This window comes from Cheilinus undulatus, linkage group 6 (assembly GCF_018320785.1).
Source record: "Cheilinus undulatus linkage group 6, ASM1832078v1, whole genome shotgun sequence".
NCBI classification, from domain to species: Eukaryota; Metazoa; Chordata; class Actinopteri; order Labriformes; family Labridae; genus Cheilinus; species Cheilinus undulatus.
The window spans coordinates 8,946,788-8,965,261 of NC_054870.1; the positions used below are offsets into that span (position 1 = coordinate 8,946,788).

At 40.9% G+C, this 18,474-nt stretch overlaps 1 protein-coding gene across 1 annotated transcript in view; it reads right to left on the minus strand.

Moving 5' to 3' along the window:
• Positions 1 to 6,500: 6,500 nt before the first annotated feature.
• The window catches only part of ttc7a (tetratricopeptide repeat domain 7A), a 117,679-nt gene continuing 105,705 nt past the window's right edge, over positions 6,501 to 18,474 (minus strand). Inside the window, exon 20 of the mRNA XM_041789910.1 lies at positions 6,501 to 6,880. Coding sequence (XP_041645844.1) covers positions 6,662 to 6,880 — 219 coding nt within the window. The 3' untranslated portion in view covers positions 6,501 to 6,661. The remainder of the gene's footprint in view (positions 6,881 to 18,474) is intronic.

Here is an 18,474-nt window from a genome sequence, read left to right on the forward strand (position 1 = left end):
ATAGATTATCCTCCCATTAGTGGATAACTTCCTAGATGGTTTTCTGGAGTTGTGACTGGTTTTCCTACTTGATGGTTTTGTGTTCCCCTCTTGTTCTCCTCATAAGAGTTGGATAAAATCAAGCAGGTTTAATATTTTCAGGAGTTTTTAATCATGTCTTCAGCGAAGTTCAACAATGTAAGCTTTGTGACCCCTCTGCAGCAGGTGAAGGCTGCTGTCACTGTTTGAACTGAATTGCTGTGTCTCATTTCACGTGTATCATCCTTTGAAGACACATTAGTCTACTGTGGCTAGAAGGAAGTATTTCTGTTCTTTGATCCATTCTGCTTACCCTCTACCCTGACCAGGCTCCAGATCCATGTTGCTGAAACACACCCCCACAGCATGATGCTGCCACCACCACGCTTCACTGCTGGGATGGTATTGGGCAGGTGATAAACGGCACCTGGTTTCCTCCATACATTAAATTTAGAATCGAGGCTAAACAGTTCAAGCTTGGTTTTACAGACCAGAGAATCTTGTTTCTCACAGTACAAGGCCTTGACCACACAGAGACAAAAAACAATAGGTTTCTGTTTCTTTTTGAAAAAAGTTTTCAATGTCCACGTAAGCAGGAAACCAGTGAAAACAGCTGAAAACACTGTGGTATATATGCCAGGCATGTAAGTTGAGCTGTTACGCTACCACAGAGATGCACCAGAAACAGAAGGTTATGAAGCAAGCGCATCCAAAACTTTTTTCTTACCTGAAACTTTCTCCTGGCTGCTGATCTGGTTGCACTCTGTGATAGATCTAAAAAAAAAAAAAAAAGTGACGTATGCTGTTCTCTATGACCATCTGTTGCTCACGGTGGAAGCAGAGGAGCAGATGATTTTGCTGTCAGAGCCATAATAACTCAGTAGCTTCTACAGCGCAATCATGTAATCTGTTTATTACTGTTGCTGGCTTGGCTCGCACATGCAGTTAAGTGGGCTGTGATGTAATCATTTCAGGAAAGATTTGTTTGATTGTACGCACGGGGCCGAAACGGGCCACATATACAGATTTTTTCACTCTGGGACTCAGTTTCAAAAGTTTTCGGGCTCCCAAAATGCTGGTTCCATGTGGGCGAAATGCTGATACAATGACATACAATCTTCATGTGGACTCCCCACTCCAAGTGGGCTTTTGTGTGTTTTGCACTAAGGAGAGACTTCTGTCTGTCCACTCGGCCATAAAGCCCAGATAAGGGAAAGGCTGCCATGATGGTTGTCCATCTGAAACTCTGGAGCTCAGTCAGAGTAACCATTGGGTTCTCTGTCACCTCTCTTTCTTTGAGGCCTTTCTCCCTCCATTGCTCAGTTTTGCCTGATGACCAGCTCTGAAGAGTCCTGGCTGTGCCAAACTTCTTCCGTTTAAGAATCATGGAAGCCACTGTGATGTTGGGAACTTTCAGTGCAACTGATTTTTTTGTAGCCTTCACCAGATCTGTGCTTTGCAACAACCCTGACTCTGAGTTCTGCAGGCAGTTCCTTTGACCTCACGGCTTGGTTTTTCTGATATGCATTGTCATCTGTAAGGCCTTCTATCAGGGGGAGAGTACCTTTTAAAATCATATCCAATCAGTTTAACACTTTTTTAGGCTTTCATAACAAAAATATCTGCCCCTGGCCTGTTCACAATCTCCTTGAGTACCAGAAAAAGTACCCCCTTTCTTCACCTTTCAAAAATGTTTGTTCTGAAACAAGCCGTTCTCAGATTTTCCCCTCATGATGTCACGTGTGGAGTTAGCACCGCCCCCAGGTTTGGTTGGCCCGCCCAACTTGGAAGAAAGTTCTGCCCTCCTCTCCTGATCCTCCTCTCAGCTACCTGAGAGGAGGAGCCACATTCATTAAGCCACATCCATTTCCTGAGAGGGGCGGAGTCAGACAGCTCAGTAACATTTAAAGCAGCAGACACAGAAACAGCTCCTTCTGTGCAGGGCTGAAACAGAGGGATTCTTTCAGCAACAGACTTCACAGGCATGTTTTGGGGACCTCTGAGACCAATACAAACTTGTCTTAAAGGGGCAGAATAATTAGAAGAAACATGCATTTTTTTCAGGCTGCAACATAACAGTATTGAAAAAGTGAAGGGGTTTGAATACTTTCTGAATGCACTGCATTTCATGTATTGTAATACTCGTTTTTGGCCACATTGCCCAGCCATAATGTCTCCTCTGATGTATTGTAAATGTTGACTTGATACCTGATCCCCCCTCCCCATTTCACCCATACAGACTGCTCAGGTGTAGATGTGACAGCGTAACCAGAGCGACACACCTGAGCGCTCTGACATCACGATGACGCAGATGCACAAACACACAAACACAATAAGATGTTTGTCATTCATTGATCTCAGGTGCACTGTACTGACTGTAACTGTGTATGTGTAGTGTCTCTGGGTCCAGTGAATAGAGCTTCATCTGCCCGTTGTCATTCTGAGAGGCTTTGCAGCGGGCCGCTTCCTCCATTAATCTGTCTCCTTTTACCCGAGCTGTCAAGTCCATGGCATGTGTGTGTGGTGTGTATTAAAGCGTGTGCACTCGTTGTCAGTGTTAGTGTGTGTTTGTGTGAGCACACCATGTAATATTTCACTCCCTCCCCATAGGGATTAGACCATTCATCTCCTGAGCCCCTGTGTAGGTGTCACACACGGTGCTAATGAGGAGAGGATGGAAGCAGGGAGCGCCGCCACCACGACCGGGGGAAAAGTAAAAATAGATTTACCTCGGACTTCAGCTGGAAAAGAAGCGACAGTGATCGATAAATCCTGCGTGGAAATCAAAGTATCGATCGATGAGGGATTTTCATGGCGGGAGAGTGTGGGCGATGGACTGTGGAGTCTAAGGAGGCGGGATTAGAGCCCTGCAGGGACAGAAAGGGTTTAGAAACAGGGGGTTCTTCCCATAACACAAACCTAATCAGAGCAGGCTGAGACATTGATTATAGCTGGCTCATACCTCACATGGTAACGGCAGACATCAAACTCACTGTAAACCACACAACATGAGCTTCATGTGTGCTTCTACAGACCAGATATTGCTCTGCTTCCACAGTTACTCAAACAAGAGGATGGCTGCTAGGCAACCAAGCCACATCACATCACATCAGGCAAGCCGGGAGAGACACAGAGCTAGAGAGAGAGAGAGAGGGGAGGCAGAAAGTGTGCTGGCAGTATTACATAAGCCGGCAGCACAGTCCCACTGCTCACATTAATGTGGTTAGGCACTCGGAAGTGATGTCCATTAGTCACAAGTGACAGCGCAGGTGAAGACTCGGCATCCAGCAGTGATTTTTAAGTCTTCATAATGGAGAGAATTAAAAATAAAAAACATGCTACCCCACCAACCAAAATAAAAAACAGGACCAAGCAAACGCACTCACCAACATTGGCAACCACTCACATAATAGAAATAATCATAGAGACATACAGAATGATGTGTGAACGCCCCAGACAGCAGAGTTCTGATTGGACAATGCAGTGCAGTCACACATGAAAGCAGCGTCAATCAGCAGGATCATCAAAAATACATCAAGGAGCTGAAATAAAGATGAGCTGCTGCTGTGACTGACAGCCTATACATAATCTATGTTTCCACATATAGAACAACAACAACACAATCTGCCTCAGGATGTAAACCACACAGCTCTGACACACAGAACATGCACAAGGAGGCCATTTTCCTCTAATGTCCCGTCCTGGAAGAAGCTTCAATTCTGATGGAATAAAGGCATTGTTTTTCATCTGTATTCTACTTTAACTGCTTTACTGATTGCTAAAGCCAGTGGATTAAAGCCCCTGAAAGTGAAATCCAAAGTGTGTGCTCACATGTTGGAATAAGGTTGTTGTAAACGTGTGAAAACACTGAGATCTATGTGTGACTGGATTTTGGATTCTCTTTCCTGGCCTGGTTTTACTTTAGCAGGGCAAATAAAGGAGCCAATGACAACACCTGTTCCTATAGGGATTACCCCGTCCCCTAACGTTACAATGATATAAAACCACAGAGCAATGCTGGCTGATGTGACTACCTTCATTGAAAGTTAACACACAGCTGTGTTTTTGTCCATTTTGAGGTAAATGTCCTAAATCTATCAGCCACAGTGGCCTACAGGTCAATAAAAGTATCCTAACAGAGAGATTTGTGCCAGAAAACAGTAAATTTAATCCCCAGGTAGGTGCTCTGGCCAGAGTTCACCGTAAAGTCAGGGGCAGGCTAATTACTGGAGTGCTTGTCAAGTTTTTACTTGAACTGGACGCTGCAGGTACAAACATCTTACCTGCTGAAACTTTGCTGTAATCCACATTTTACTTGTCTTTAGTCCTGGATGATTAAAAGAAGTGGATTGTGACTACCTCTCTACAAACAGCCACAGTTCAATCCCTCCTGTCTGCTGGTGTCGCAGTGCTAAAGATTGGTAAAGTATCTAGTCCTGCCAAGTCTTTCACAATAAATGTCTCCAATGCAAGTCATCATTGAAGACTTTTATTTTGAAGAGCAGCGTCAGGACATGGAGTATTTTCAGGAACCTAACAATAAAGATACCTGAAGTGTTAAAGGGGCTCTATGCAAGATTTAGAAAAATATCAGTGTAGCGATACCGCCGGCCATTAGGCAAACTATAACAACATTGTGTAGCTCTGATAATGGTGCCTCGAACGCGGATATCAGATAGCTGACATTATGTGTTGAAGATATTTTACAAACTAAGTATCAAAAAGTAAACTCAGTAAGTTGAGTCCAGAGCCAGGAAGCAAGAAAAAGATGCAGTATTATCCGGAAAGCACTAAATGAGCAACGTGACATTCTCGTTGTTTGGATAGCATCTTCGTAAGCAAGCTAACGTGATGTAGCGTATGGTTTATACAACATAAAACACTACATTGTATTTCACGGTCTGGAGTGACACCTTACCTTTTCAACAGAGAGACGGCCATCTCTGGATCGGTATTTATCCTGAGTGCAGAGCGAAGCTCTCTTCATTTCTCAAATGCTCCACCAATATTTATCCTCGATTTCCCCCTGCATCAGTCACACTCTCTTTTAGCTTGACGGGCTTCAGCAGATAAAACTATCTTAGTTTTTTTATGTTTTCGCAGTTTGTGTGGGTGTTTGGGCTGAGCTAGCCGGTCGTTTACTCGCAGAAGCAGCCTTCTCCATTCAACACGCCGTTGTCAGGTATAAACAGAGCAAGGGGGTGCGCACATTATGTAATACCTGATGTCACTGCCGTTGAGATTTCGCAGAAAATTCGGCCCGAATTCTTCACAGAGAAATGACTCCACAGGCTTATACAGGCAGGCAAGGAAGACATAAAGAGCCTCATTCTTCACATCGGGATAAAGTGCACACCATTATATACTCAAAAGTGGGAATTTTTAAAGCAAAAATCTTACATAGAGCTCCTTTAAAATGCCAAAAGAGAAAATGAAACTGACACGTTTTTAGCTCTAAACTGTCTGCCTGCCATGGCATAATGTGGTCTTTTCTCTGGTGGCTTAAAAGAAGATGTTAAACATAGCAGCATAGCAGACAGATGATTCCTCAATTTTTTTGTGAGTGGGTGTTGCTTTAGCTAATTTTAACTGACACACCCGCACCATCCTAAAGCAGATATTACTGCCTCATTTTCATGATTTTGAAGCTTAATTGTAAAAACTTAGAGATGTTTTTCAGGACTGAAATTTGGCCTGGTGGTTCATAACACTGTGGCCTGTCATACAACAAACCTAAAAATCAGATTTTTTTAAAATCACTTTACAGGGTCTTAAAGAAGGTCGAAAGGTTCAGAACTTTGACACTTTTTAACAACCCAGGTTTTATAACAGTACTCTGTTGCTCTGTAAGTAGCAACAATGTTTAAAAGTGCATCTATTGGTTGTTTGCAATCATGTGATAACAAATTTCCAGGGACAACCATAAGGAATGAATGGGAACAGAGGAAAGATAGTACTTTACAGCTCTAAATGGACCTTTATCATCAAGCAATTTCTACATACATTGATATGATTTAAAAATGATCCCTACACTTTACAAAAAAAGTGTTTTTTTTACCACAGCTTAACAAATTTACCTGGCTTTAATTATTATTATTATTGTTATCTTTAATTAAATCAATGATATAACATCAACACAATAAACCTTGTATGCAACCTAGGTATGATGCACCATTCACAAACATGCAGGTGCTACATACTGCCTCTTCAATGTGAGCTACTATAGCTAGTTTATGTTTGAGTGTCAGTTTCCTTTCCTCCATCTGTTGTTATTATTTAATCAACATTTAAAAAGCCAAACTGACTGAATGAAGAGCTGTTTAGGAGCCAAACAACTAGTTTCACAGAGCTGAGCCAAATTATCTGGATCTTTTACAAGTTTCCCGTCAGAATGAGCGAGGCTGGAGGTTGGTGAGATGGACATCAGATGAGGAAACATAAGTGAGATCAGAGTTTAATGTACTACTTTACAGTGCCATGTATACAACAAAAACTTTTACCTCATATTTACATTTAATCTTATTATCAGTCTGAGCAAGAAATAAATTAACCAAATGTCCAAAATCTTTTCATTTTTCAATGACTTAAATTATCAAACAACAAACTAACTCTTAAGCCCAAACCCCCACCCTGCCGTGGTCCCTTAAAGCTCCCTGGGGATGATGGTGAAAGGCCGGATGGGGCAGGAGGCCTCCAGCTCCAGGGCAGTCAGGAAACAGTCAGGGGCCTGGCTGGAGCCGCGCGACTGCAGGGCCTCACCCAAACCGCTCCACGCCTCGTGAGAAGTGCTGTGGACCTGGACAGCATCACGCAGGACCTTCTCCCCAAGGTGTACACGGTCGGTTTTCACCAGCAGACGGCCCTGAATTGACAAAAAGTACGAAATTATCTACATTAGTGTATGCGTTTGGCATCATTGCATTACCTTAATTTGAAAGGGATAGGAGAACGAAAAGTGTTGAAAATGGAGTAGAGAGAGAGGTCAGGGATAACATGCAGGAAAGGGGCCACAGGTTTGATTTGAACCCAGGTTGCCTGCTGGGAGACATGCTTTCGTAAATCAGATGCAATTTAATTATTTAGCCAGTAGCAGCTGTACTTTTCTGATCATTTGATGCTTTCTCAATGAACAGCCCAGAGAATGGGCCATCCACATGTGAAATGTATTGATATCGGTGCATGTGTGTTGGATAAGTAGCATTGGTGCTAGCATTCTTGCTCTTTACTCGTGCTATTTCTTACCCTGTTTTCATCATGTTTTCTGCCCATTTTTTGGCAATTTTGTTGCACTTTTGCTACTTTTTGCCTGTTTTGGTCATTTTTTATTTTTTGCAGCTTTCTTCTTATTCTTTTGTCAGTTTTACTAACTTTTTTGCTTTTTTTTTGCCACTTTTGGACCATTTTTGCCCCTTTTTAGCTTACACACTGCTTTTCTTCCACTTTTGGCAGTTTGTTTTGCCACTCTTGACCATTTTGTTTTCAGCTTTTCGTCTATGTTTTGCCTCTTTCCGTGATTATCTAATTATTGCCTTTAAAGTTATCTCATTTTTCCCTACTCTATTGTTTTTGCATCCTGACATTTGTGCATATCATAGCTTAGCTATAAAGTCTGACATTATTTCCTTTATCATATACTACAGTGGGCCCATCCACATTGTTCACATTAAAGAGGTTTACATTTTCAAAAGCTTTTCAATGAACCATGATTTTCCTGACCTCCATGGGCCCCAAGTTTGGATGGGCCCAAGAGAGTTTTCCCCTTTATCCCCCTTAAATCTTTACAAAGGACTACTGCCATACTTCATAAAACTCGTATGAAAGAGGGTAACACATCCATTAATAATTGCAGGTAAAGTCCTATTTTAATGTATAAAACATCAGCAAAGTTTCATAGTACATAAATGTTTTTGTGCAATTTAGGCAGTTTGCAGGAGGATAACTCTGATTTTTAGTCATTAAAATTAAGAAGTTCCCTGGGACTCAGCCTTTCTGTTGATTTTATGGTTGGAAATCAAATCTTCTCTTGCTTAAAGCCACAGTCAGTTGGCAAGTCTAGAAAATTAATCTTTTTAGAAGAATTAAACACAAAAAGTAAGACATACAGTGCTTAATAAATTTATTAGACCACCCTAACCCTAACCAAAGTAAGGTTTATGCCACAGCTGCCCTAAATTAACAGCATTGGTAATTACCAAAACCATTTTTTATGTTTCTGCAATGGTTAATACACCAATATGTAGAAACTCTTTAACCCAAATGATATTTTTGATGCTAAAATAGAATTATTATTGTTATCCATGAATTTTCAAATTTACTGATTTACCAAAAACTGAAAAAATAGTAAAGCACATTAATATTTCTTGATTAATATGTCAAATTATAGTTATTTACTTGCATTCCTGAACAGAAAAATTTGTTTTAGTGCTTGAATGTTATGCTTGATTCATTTCTGACTTCTCAGAGAAGCCCAGCTCAAATTTGGGTGAATTCAGTTTGAAATTCCTCATTCCTGTTCAAAATGGTAAAACGTGGAGAGCTCACTGAAAATGAAAGAGTCCGCATTAAAGCACTTCATGATGCTGGATGGTGTTTGAGACCAAAATGACAGGTGGTCTAATAAATTTGTTAAGCACTGTAATTACTTGTAAAAAGTTGAAATATCTGCCAACGCAGCCAGCAAATTTTAGTTTCTTTAAATGTGAGCTGTGTTTTCAATCAAAAATACTGTCCATCAGGAAGGACATGGTCGGGGCGTTTCATGGCGTCATTAGATCACATAAGCAGATGGTGGCTTTGTACTAAAAATCCAAATCTTGGATTATAATGCCTGCTGTCCCGTGAACTAATTTGGTGCAACAAAATATCTGCAACGACATCCAACTGTCCTTCACTTTACCAGAGTCATTTTCAGCTGGGATTGTTCCACCGATGGGAGAAAATCCACAAAATCATAAGATTAGGAGCTGAAAGACGAGGCAGTATGTGAGGGGTCTAGGACACAGAGACGATGTGCCCCTGAAGTACCGAGAGACAACGCTCATGTTTTATAACAGCTGATTCTCAGAGTCAGAAAGTAATTTACTTTTTTTTCAGACATTGCTAGGTCCCTGAAAGGCCCTTTAAATGGGCCCCTCTTCTAAAGTCATTTAATAGTGGCTTTGCATGCACATTAGTTTTTGTCTCCTGGTCTGGTTAGATTTAGCTGCTGGGTGAATAGTTTGCTGTAGGTCCTGGCAGTTTAATACTGGCCTTGCAGTTAGCTCCAGTTTACCAGTCTATAACAAAATAGTGTAGTTTTGTTGCTCTTATAAGTGCTGGACTTTTAGCTTGAAAACTGTACTAGTATTTTGCTATGATTTTTCAGATGTAGGATGGACTAATTCTTTGCTTCCCCTTCTATGTGCAACTTTGTATTCAAAACACCAGTGTTAGAATACAGATCCCCTAGCTCAGAAGATTTTTAGGGGGTATTTTTGTACTGCCGTGCTAAAATATTGTAAATAAAACCCAATTTACAAAAAAGTTGGGATGCGTTGTAAAATGTAAATAAAAACCGAATGCAATGATTTTTAAATCTCATAAATTCTGACTCTATATAAACAACAAATTAGATCTATAAACTGAGACATTTACCATTTAATGAAAAATATTAGCTAATTTTTAATTTGATGGCAGCAACACATCCCAAAAAAGTAGGGACAGTGCCACGTTTCCATTGTGTAGCCTCTCCTTTTAACAAAATTCTATAAATGTCTGGGAAGTGAGGAGAACAGTGGTGGGGTTTTGAGAGAGGAATGCTGTCCCATTCTTGTCTGATGTAGGATTCTAGCTGCTTTACAGTCCTGGCTCTTCTTTGCAGGGTTGTTTCTTTTATTATGCGCCAACTGTTTTCTGTTTGGGAAAGTTCTGGACTGCAGTCAGGCCGGTTCAGCACCTGGACTCTTCCACTGTGAAGCCATGCTGTTGTGCTGAATGTGGTATGAGGTTTAGCACTGTCTTGCTTAAATATGCAAGGCCTTTCCTTAAAGAGACGTTGCCTGGATGGGACACTTTTTAGCATTGATAGTGCCTTTCCAGAGGTGTAAGCTGCCCATGTCACAGGCACTATTGTAACCCCATACCATCAGAGATGCAGGCTTGGGAGTTGTGTGCTGAGAACAAGCCAGATGGTCCTTCTCCTCTTTAGACATCAGGACACGTGGTATGAAAAAGAATTTCCTTTTTTTTTTTTATCTGACCACAGAACAGTTTTCCATTTTTCCTCAGCTGATTGAAAATGTGCCTTGGCCCAGAGGAGACAGTGGCATGATACAACTTTGACTTGCTTTTCTGGATGGCATGGTGAATTGTGTTGAGAGACAACAATTTTTTAGAGGTGCTTCTACAGCCATGTAATGATTTCTAGTAAAGAATCAGGCCTGGTTTTAATGAAGTGGTCCCTGAGGGCCTGAAGATCACAAGCACCCAATACTAACTGTGGTTTGGTCCCTTTTGTACAGAGACTTCTCCAGATTCTCAGATTTTTTTCTTGAGATTATGTGCTGCAGAAGTTTGGCTATTCAGTGTTCACAATAACGCAGATTGGTAAACCTATGCCCATCTTTACTTCTGAGAGACTCTGCCTCTAAAATGCTCCTTTTATACCCAGTCATGTTACTGAGCTATTTCCAGTTAAACTAATCAGTTTCAAAATGCTCCTCCACCTGTTTTTAATTAGTAACACTAACTTTCCAGCCTTATCTTGCCTTGTCCCTACTTTATGAGATGTCTTGCTGCCATCAAATCAAAATGAGACAATCTCTATGTTTTGAAATAGTAAAATGTCTCACCTCCAATTTCCACATACAGCGACTGCGCCGTGGAGCACATCGCTCCCTCTCTAGTTTATCGGAGCATTTCCACAGCCGGCGCTCCAGTCTGTCAGCGGTGCATGCCTGGAGCAACGCCCCGTTCTGCTTCATTCGACATGCGCTGCAGCTCTATTTTCAGCGCTGGCCACTGCCAAACAGCGTCAGTACCAGTTGATCAGAAAGCTCCAAACAGGAAGACACAAGTGTTGAATATCCTGTTCTAGCAGACTACAACACAGTGCATGGACTCCCGGTGAAAAATCATCACTATCAACATTACGTCTCATCCTGCAGCAAGAGCAAATGGTCACAGAGAGGTCAGTGGGTCACAGAGCTACAGTGACACCACTGACGAGGAAAAGTTAACTTCTGAGGACATTTAGCCAAAGAATTTTACATAAAACCACAGATCCTAACTTCCAAATGTACTCATCCAATGGTGGAAGCCATAATATTATGGACTTATACCAGAATGGATGATAAATTAACCTCAGAAGTTAAAATCGTCTGCTGTCAACACACCATGATCTCCTCCTGGTGATCAAGGCTGCTCGGCGCGGCGCGGTGCTCTAGACATGCTTCCAGTGGGTGAGGTTGCTTGCCTGGAGCAAACCTGTGGCGCTTCGGTGCGCAGCGCAGTCATCCTATGGGGAAATTGTGGGTCGCTTTCAACTGCAGATAAGTTGTTTATGTTCAGTTGTGAATAAAGTATTGGTTTATGAAATTTGCAAATCATATTCTGGTTTTATTTACATTTTACAAAGTGTCCCAACATTTTTGTGACTGGGGTTTTAGTATAAATATAAGGTTTCTGACGAATGTCTCTTTCTCTTGAATAGGCCTTAACTTATGGTCACGAGTTCTTGTTTATTTGTTTAACTCAACAGGTCATGTGGTTACGATTATATTTCCTGTCCTTATTTATCAATTTGGAGTAGAAACCACCGATATGGGTGAAGAAGTCCTTTAAAGGTCCACATCTTATTCATGAAACCTGCATAACAGGGAAATCACAGCCTTCTACCTACTACACAGCACAATGCATACATCACTCAAATTTACTTGCCAGCAGGGCAGTGAATCCCTGGTCACAAGCAAGTTTAGAAACTTACAGATAAAACAAAGTAAAACTCCTTATGAAAGCAAAAAAGTGACTCTGCACTCTCCTTAAACATGCTGAGACTGTGGTGAGTTTCTTTAGAGATCGTGATTTAAAGTCTTTATTTCATGTCGTGCTGGGTGATGAGTGCCCAGGGCTCTGCCAGGAAGAGAGCCGGGTATGCATGCAACCTCTACGCTCTGTGATTTTATACTCTGTGATCCATGTACATGTAAACATATATGTGTGAGTGTGCCAGGGTGTGAGGCAGAAAAGCTGAGTAAGATGAGTAGAGGTTTCATGTAAACTCTACCAGTATATAAATTAATAAACTGTCCCTTAGCCAAAAAAAGTTCAAGCTGTGAGAAAGAGAGTGATATTAAGCATGATATCTGTTGTCACTGTGTTAAAGGTCAGCAGAGCTCTGTGTTTGTGTGTGTTAGATCTCTTGCAGCTCGACTTGGTTGGGGTTCGACGTGTTTGAGAGCCTGATGGAAAAGGGCATCACGCAACTGACCAAGTTCAGTGATTTTAACATACTGCAAAAAAAAGCACATAGTGTCACACATGCAACACCCAAGGTGACAACATGTGGTAAATTATACTCCTCTGACTACAGCATGCACAAATGTGCACGAACGGATGCACCCACACAGACTCAAGCCCGGGGTCAGACAGACAGTCTTGTTATGTTCTCTCTGCTCACAAGCTCCAGATTAATTGGGCTGAAATTCACAGATCTGTCTGCAGGCTCTGATGCAACTTTCAATAAAATCACACACGCAGACACTCCCCCGTTAGTTCTGCTGGTAACCAAAGAAAAGACGCTCATTTGAGGTCAGCAGCAACATCAATTAAATGCTGTGGAAAAATAAAGTTTGATTGAAACACAGGCCTGCTGACTGACCACAGTAAAGGTTGTAAGCTCCTCCTCTCCCATGTTATCAGATGGGATATATGTCGAACCAACCTTCCATTTACTTCTGCTCATCTGGGGTCCAGTGGTGGTAGCAGCAAACTAAGTAAGTTGACCCAGACATCTCTCCAGAAGGGATGCACAATCCCACCAAAGAATTCTAGGTCCACCCTGAGGTCTTCACCTAGTTAGATGTGCCTGTAAAACCTCCAGAGAGAAAGCATCCTGACTAGAAGCCTCATCTACTTCAACTAGTGCCTTATAATTTTGCTTAAACTCTTTAAAGCCTCTAAAAAGACTGACATCTGAGACCTTCTCACATCTAAAGAAAATTTGTCGGCAAGCCGTTTAGTTTTTAGTCTCAGACTACGATTTTGCAAAGACTGTGGGTCACTAACTACAATATAATTCCTTTTGAGACTATTTCCCATCATGCATCTGTTCATGACAACATCTCTTATAGTCCGATGTTGTGAAATCATTTACATCGAGTAGAAACGAAAGAAAAGTTAAACAACAAAGCAACTTTGTATGTTACTGCAACAACCGAGGAACTATCCTGAAAACACTTCAGAATAAAAGTACTGTATGCAAACATGAGTCATCTCCCCACAGAAAAAAAGTGATCAGGCTTTTACTTTGAAAATCCCAGTGATGGTTTACCTTACCTGTCATGTCAGCATGGATTGAAATGACAGAAAAACACACAGGTGCAGAGATCTGACTGCAGCTCTGAGCAGAAAAGTTTTTCAACCTCTTGAGTTCTGAGAGAAGATTCAGCGGCTCTAGATTGATCTATGCTCACGTTCATGTTTTGAAGAATGAAGTGAATTATTGTGCTTATGCATAACACTGGCTCCCACTGGTCATGGACAGAGGTTCGTGTCACTGACAATCATAATTTGCATACAACCAGACTAATGACTTACAACAATATCAAACGTGTTTGTTATTATCGTAACGGCAAGACTGAATAAAGATTGCCTTAAAATGGCTAAAATTGAATCTTATGACCATCTTACATCTAACAACTGAGACAACAGGAGCAACCTGTGACTTTAGCACTCCCGTGATTTTACTCTGACTTTGGAATTTTGTCTGAGACTTTGAAGTTGTTAGGTGTAAGGCTGCCTTTATGTGAAGAAGCAGCGGCTCTACTCCTGGGTACCTCCCTGTCTGAACTCCATCTTGACTAAGGATGAGTGCTGAAATCCGGTAACAGAACAACCACATCCGATACCTACCGGACCAAAATACAACACATTTGTCAGTGCCTAAAACTGAAATACAAATGGTTTCTGTCATTACATTTAGTTTAGTTTTATGTCTAAGTGATAATTCTTATGACCGTTTTAGTTTTAACCAGCTGTTCCATGCAGAGGAGAAATGAAGCTCAGCGTTAGTTCATGCAGGACACTGTAGTCATACGCCCAGCTGTGATCAGCTGATGGCCAGATGAGCCCCATTATCGTGTCCCAGCTCCCACAGCCAATCACACACCTTTGTCTCAACATAGCAGTCCATCAACAGTCCATTAAAAGATGACGTATGTCACTAATCCCTGCTTGCATTAATGCCTCATGCTGCTGCTGCTGGCAAAGCTTCACCTCCTCCACCCCAGCCTCCTCCTTTATAGCACAAATCACCCTCATATTGAGATTCATGCTACTTTGGATTAATTGCTTTTGAACTAATTTTATTGTATTCAGTATGCACTGTCATTAATGTTTCCATCCATATGGGGGTTCCTATAGCCATGTGCTCCCTGGAAAGTCAAAGCATGCTGACTGACTAATCCAGCGAGTGGATAAAGATAAAGTGTTCCAAAAGTCTGTTTTCAACCTGATGGTGGCTTTAATGTGAAAACATGAACTTAAAGTTGATTCTTTTTTGAAAAATTCTATTTTTATGGAATACAGATAGTTGGTGGTGGAGAAAGACAAAAGCCCCCTCTTACTGGACAATTTCTCTGTGCAAAAACCAATCCTGGAAAACTTCAGCAATCATCATCTTCACTGGGAATGGATGTGAATGGTGAAGCTGCAGGATAGCCACTGCAGAAATTGTTAAGCATTTGTCTTTTCCTAAATCATCACCACATTTCAAGATATGATATTTGCATTTATGAGTTTATTTACTTTAATTATGTGTCAGGGTGGCATGGTGGTGCCTCACAGCAGGAAGGTTCTTGGTTTCACCGGCAGTTGGTCAGGGTCTTTCTGTGTGGAGTTTGCATGTTCTCCCTGTGCAAGCATGGATCTCTCCAGGTACTCCAGCCTCCTCTGACACACCAAAGGCATGCATGTTAAGTTAACTCTAAATTGCCCATAGGTGTGAGTGTGAGCATGCCTGATTGTTTGTCTCTATATGTCAGCATTGCAACCAGTACAGGATGTACCCTTCTTCTTACCAAATGATAGTTGGGATTGGCTCAGTACCCCCTGTGACCTCAAAGGGAATGAGCTGTAGATAATGGATGGATGGACTATGGTTCAGAGCTTGGATAGCTGTTTTGTCTTTACCCCAGTCTAATCTAAACTTGGCAAAGAACATCATAGTTTTAACCCTGGGGTCTATTGATTTTTTTTTATCCTGCTCTGTAGAAGGAAATATATGGCCGTATTTCCAAAGTCATTGACTATTACTTTAAGAAGCAGGCAAGAACATTTTGCAAAAAGATTGCTAAGCCAGAGTGGGAATAAGGGGGATATTTGGCTGTTAAAATGAGCAAAAGACAAGTAAATTATGAAAAAATGTGTGAGGTAGAGGCAGAGTGAGCAGGTTAGTGGGTGAAACTGTGTTTTGTTCAAGAACATTCAGAATCAAGAAAGAGTTTCTGGCCTTGCACTGAAAAACTGTTATCTATGGGTTTTGCTTTCATTTCTCTCAGCCATCTGTCTGCAGTTTTACCTCAGCTGATCCCGCAGAGCTGGCAGTGCAGGTTTGTTTCTGTTGTGCCATTGAAGCACAACTGAGCCGAGCTGGGCTGAGAGCGTGAGTGGGCAGCGGTGTTTTACATCTCTCTTTCGAGCAAACTTTATAAATGTGCAACTAATATGCAACAATTGATCTAGTGTGTTTAAATCAGCTGGAAAAAAGAGAATGAAAAAGGCTCAGACATAAACATCAGAAACAAAAACTGCTTCTGCAATAATTCAAAATTTATTTTATTGTGTTATAGATGTATCTTTAATGATTTAAAAAGCTCTGCTAAAACTTTAAAACATACAAAATGTACACACAAGCAGACTTGATGATTTGATGTGATTTCTTTGATTAATATTGGAAAATAATTAATTTATTAGAGCTAACTAACATTAGCTGGCCAGAAACCTTAGCCAACATGAGGTGAAAGGTTACACCAAGTCTCATGAGATTGGCCTGATCCACTATAGCTCCAAAATATGTGCATCACTGGCTCCCTCTATCTGCTCCATCTCAAGTTCTAATACTCAAGGTTTATAGCTCTGATTTTTAGACACAAACATGACCATAAAGTTACCAAGCTGTGCAGTGGGCTGTGTGTGGCAAAATTGGTGGGAAAAGTGTCAGAAAGAGGTTAAAAAGTGGCCTGATTTAATCATTTCAACATTAGAGCCCAATAACAGCTTGACATACTTTTTAGCTTTAAAATGAGGGACCTGTTGGCCAGGATGCTAGCAACAATGCTACCAATCAATCACATGCATTTATATTGTTAATAAAACAGAACCTGTGAGGGCCCATTCTGAACTTTTTGATGCTATTAATCATAGACACACCAGACATTAAAACTCTTGGTATCAAAAATGTATGAGGGAATTTGCCAACCTTAGTCAATCCAATTGTTTGGTCCACTCATCCACCAATCAAAAAATTCTCATGGGTAAACCTACACTCCCAGTTTCACAAAGGTTGGGACGCTGTGTAAAAAAAAGATACCCATCTTAAAAAAGTAGGGACAGGGACACAAAAAGGCTGGAAAAGTAAGTTGTGCTAAAGAAGAACAGCTGGTGGAGCTTTTTGCAACTATAAGGCAACAGGTCACTGTGACTGGGTATAAAAGGAACTTTTTTTAGAGAGGCAGAGTTTCTCAGAAGTAAAGATGGGCAGAGGTTCAGCACTCTGCAAAAAAATCTGTCTAAAAATTTTGGAAATTTATCTAAAAAATGTTCTTCAATTTCAAATTCTGAAGACTTTGAATATCCCACCAGCTACAGTCCATTATATCAAAAAATTCAGAGCAACTGGAGAAAGCTCTGTGAGAAAGAGTACAGGGCTAAATGTCGATATTGGACACTTGTGATTTTGGGCCCTCGGGGGCCGCTGCATTAAAAACAGACATGATTCTGTTCTGAAAGTCACTGCGTTGGCTTAGGAACAACTTCCAGAAATCACTGTCTGTCAACACAGCTGGCCATGTCACCCACAAATGTAAGGTAAAGTTGTATCATACAAAGAAGAAGTCATACATGAACAGGATCCAGAGATACTGTTGCCTTCCCTGGGCCAAAGCTCATTTAAAATAGATAAAGGTGAAATGGAAAACTGTTCTGTGGTCAGATGAATCAAAATTTGAAATTATTTTTGGAAACCATGGGCACTTTGTCCTGTGTACTAAAAGGGAGAGGGACCATCCAGCTAGGTATCCTGACACAGTTCAAAAGCCCACATCTCTGATGGTATGGGGTTGAATTAGTGCCTTTGGCGTGGGCAGCTTTCACAACTGGAAAGGTACTATCAATGCTGAAAAGTATTTAGAGGTTGTCGAGCATCATATGCTCCTGTCCAGACAATGTCTGTGTCAGGGAAGTCCTTGTATATTTCAACAAGACAGTGCTAAACCACATACCACATCCATCACAACAGCTTGGCTTCACAGTAGAAGAGTCCAGGTGCTGAACTGACTTGCCAGCAGTCCAGATCTTTCGCCAATAAAAAGCATTTGGAGCATCATGGAACCAAAAAAGGAGAGGCGATGCGACACAATGGCAAACATGGCCCTGTCTCTGCTTTTTTGAGATGCATTGCTGCCACCAAATTCAAATGGGTTATTATTTTCAATGAAATGGTAAAATGTCTCATTTTCATCATCTGATATGTTTATGTTCTATTGTGAATGAAATGTGGGTTTATGAGATTTGACAATCATTTTACTTGGATTTTATTTTACATTTTACACAGTGTCCCAACTTTTTTGGGCCTGGGGTTGTAAGTTAAAGAGCCATAAGTCATATTAGCTAAAAACACAAGATTTAAAGGAGAGGCAGACAAAAACCTGCTGAACTCCAAATTAAGACATGCAGTCTACTAAGACTGTCAATGTTTCAGTATCAATAATTTTTGATACCATGTGATTTAAAATGATCTTTCTCTGTTATTTCAATGATTGATTGTATTAAAACATATCAAAACCTTTAAAATATATTTCTATTCCATAAGACATGCGCTTGGGAGAGAAAGCAGGCCAACTCCTGCACCCTTTCAGAAATGTTGTCCATGTTTTTGTGAATTTTAGACAGTGTGTGAGAGTTTTCCTGTAATTTCTGATAATTCAAACTAATAAATTATACAATATACCCCATTTAAGACATGCTTATGTTGTTCTCAGA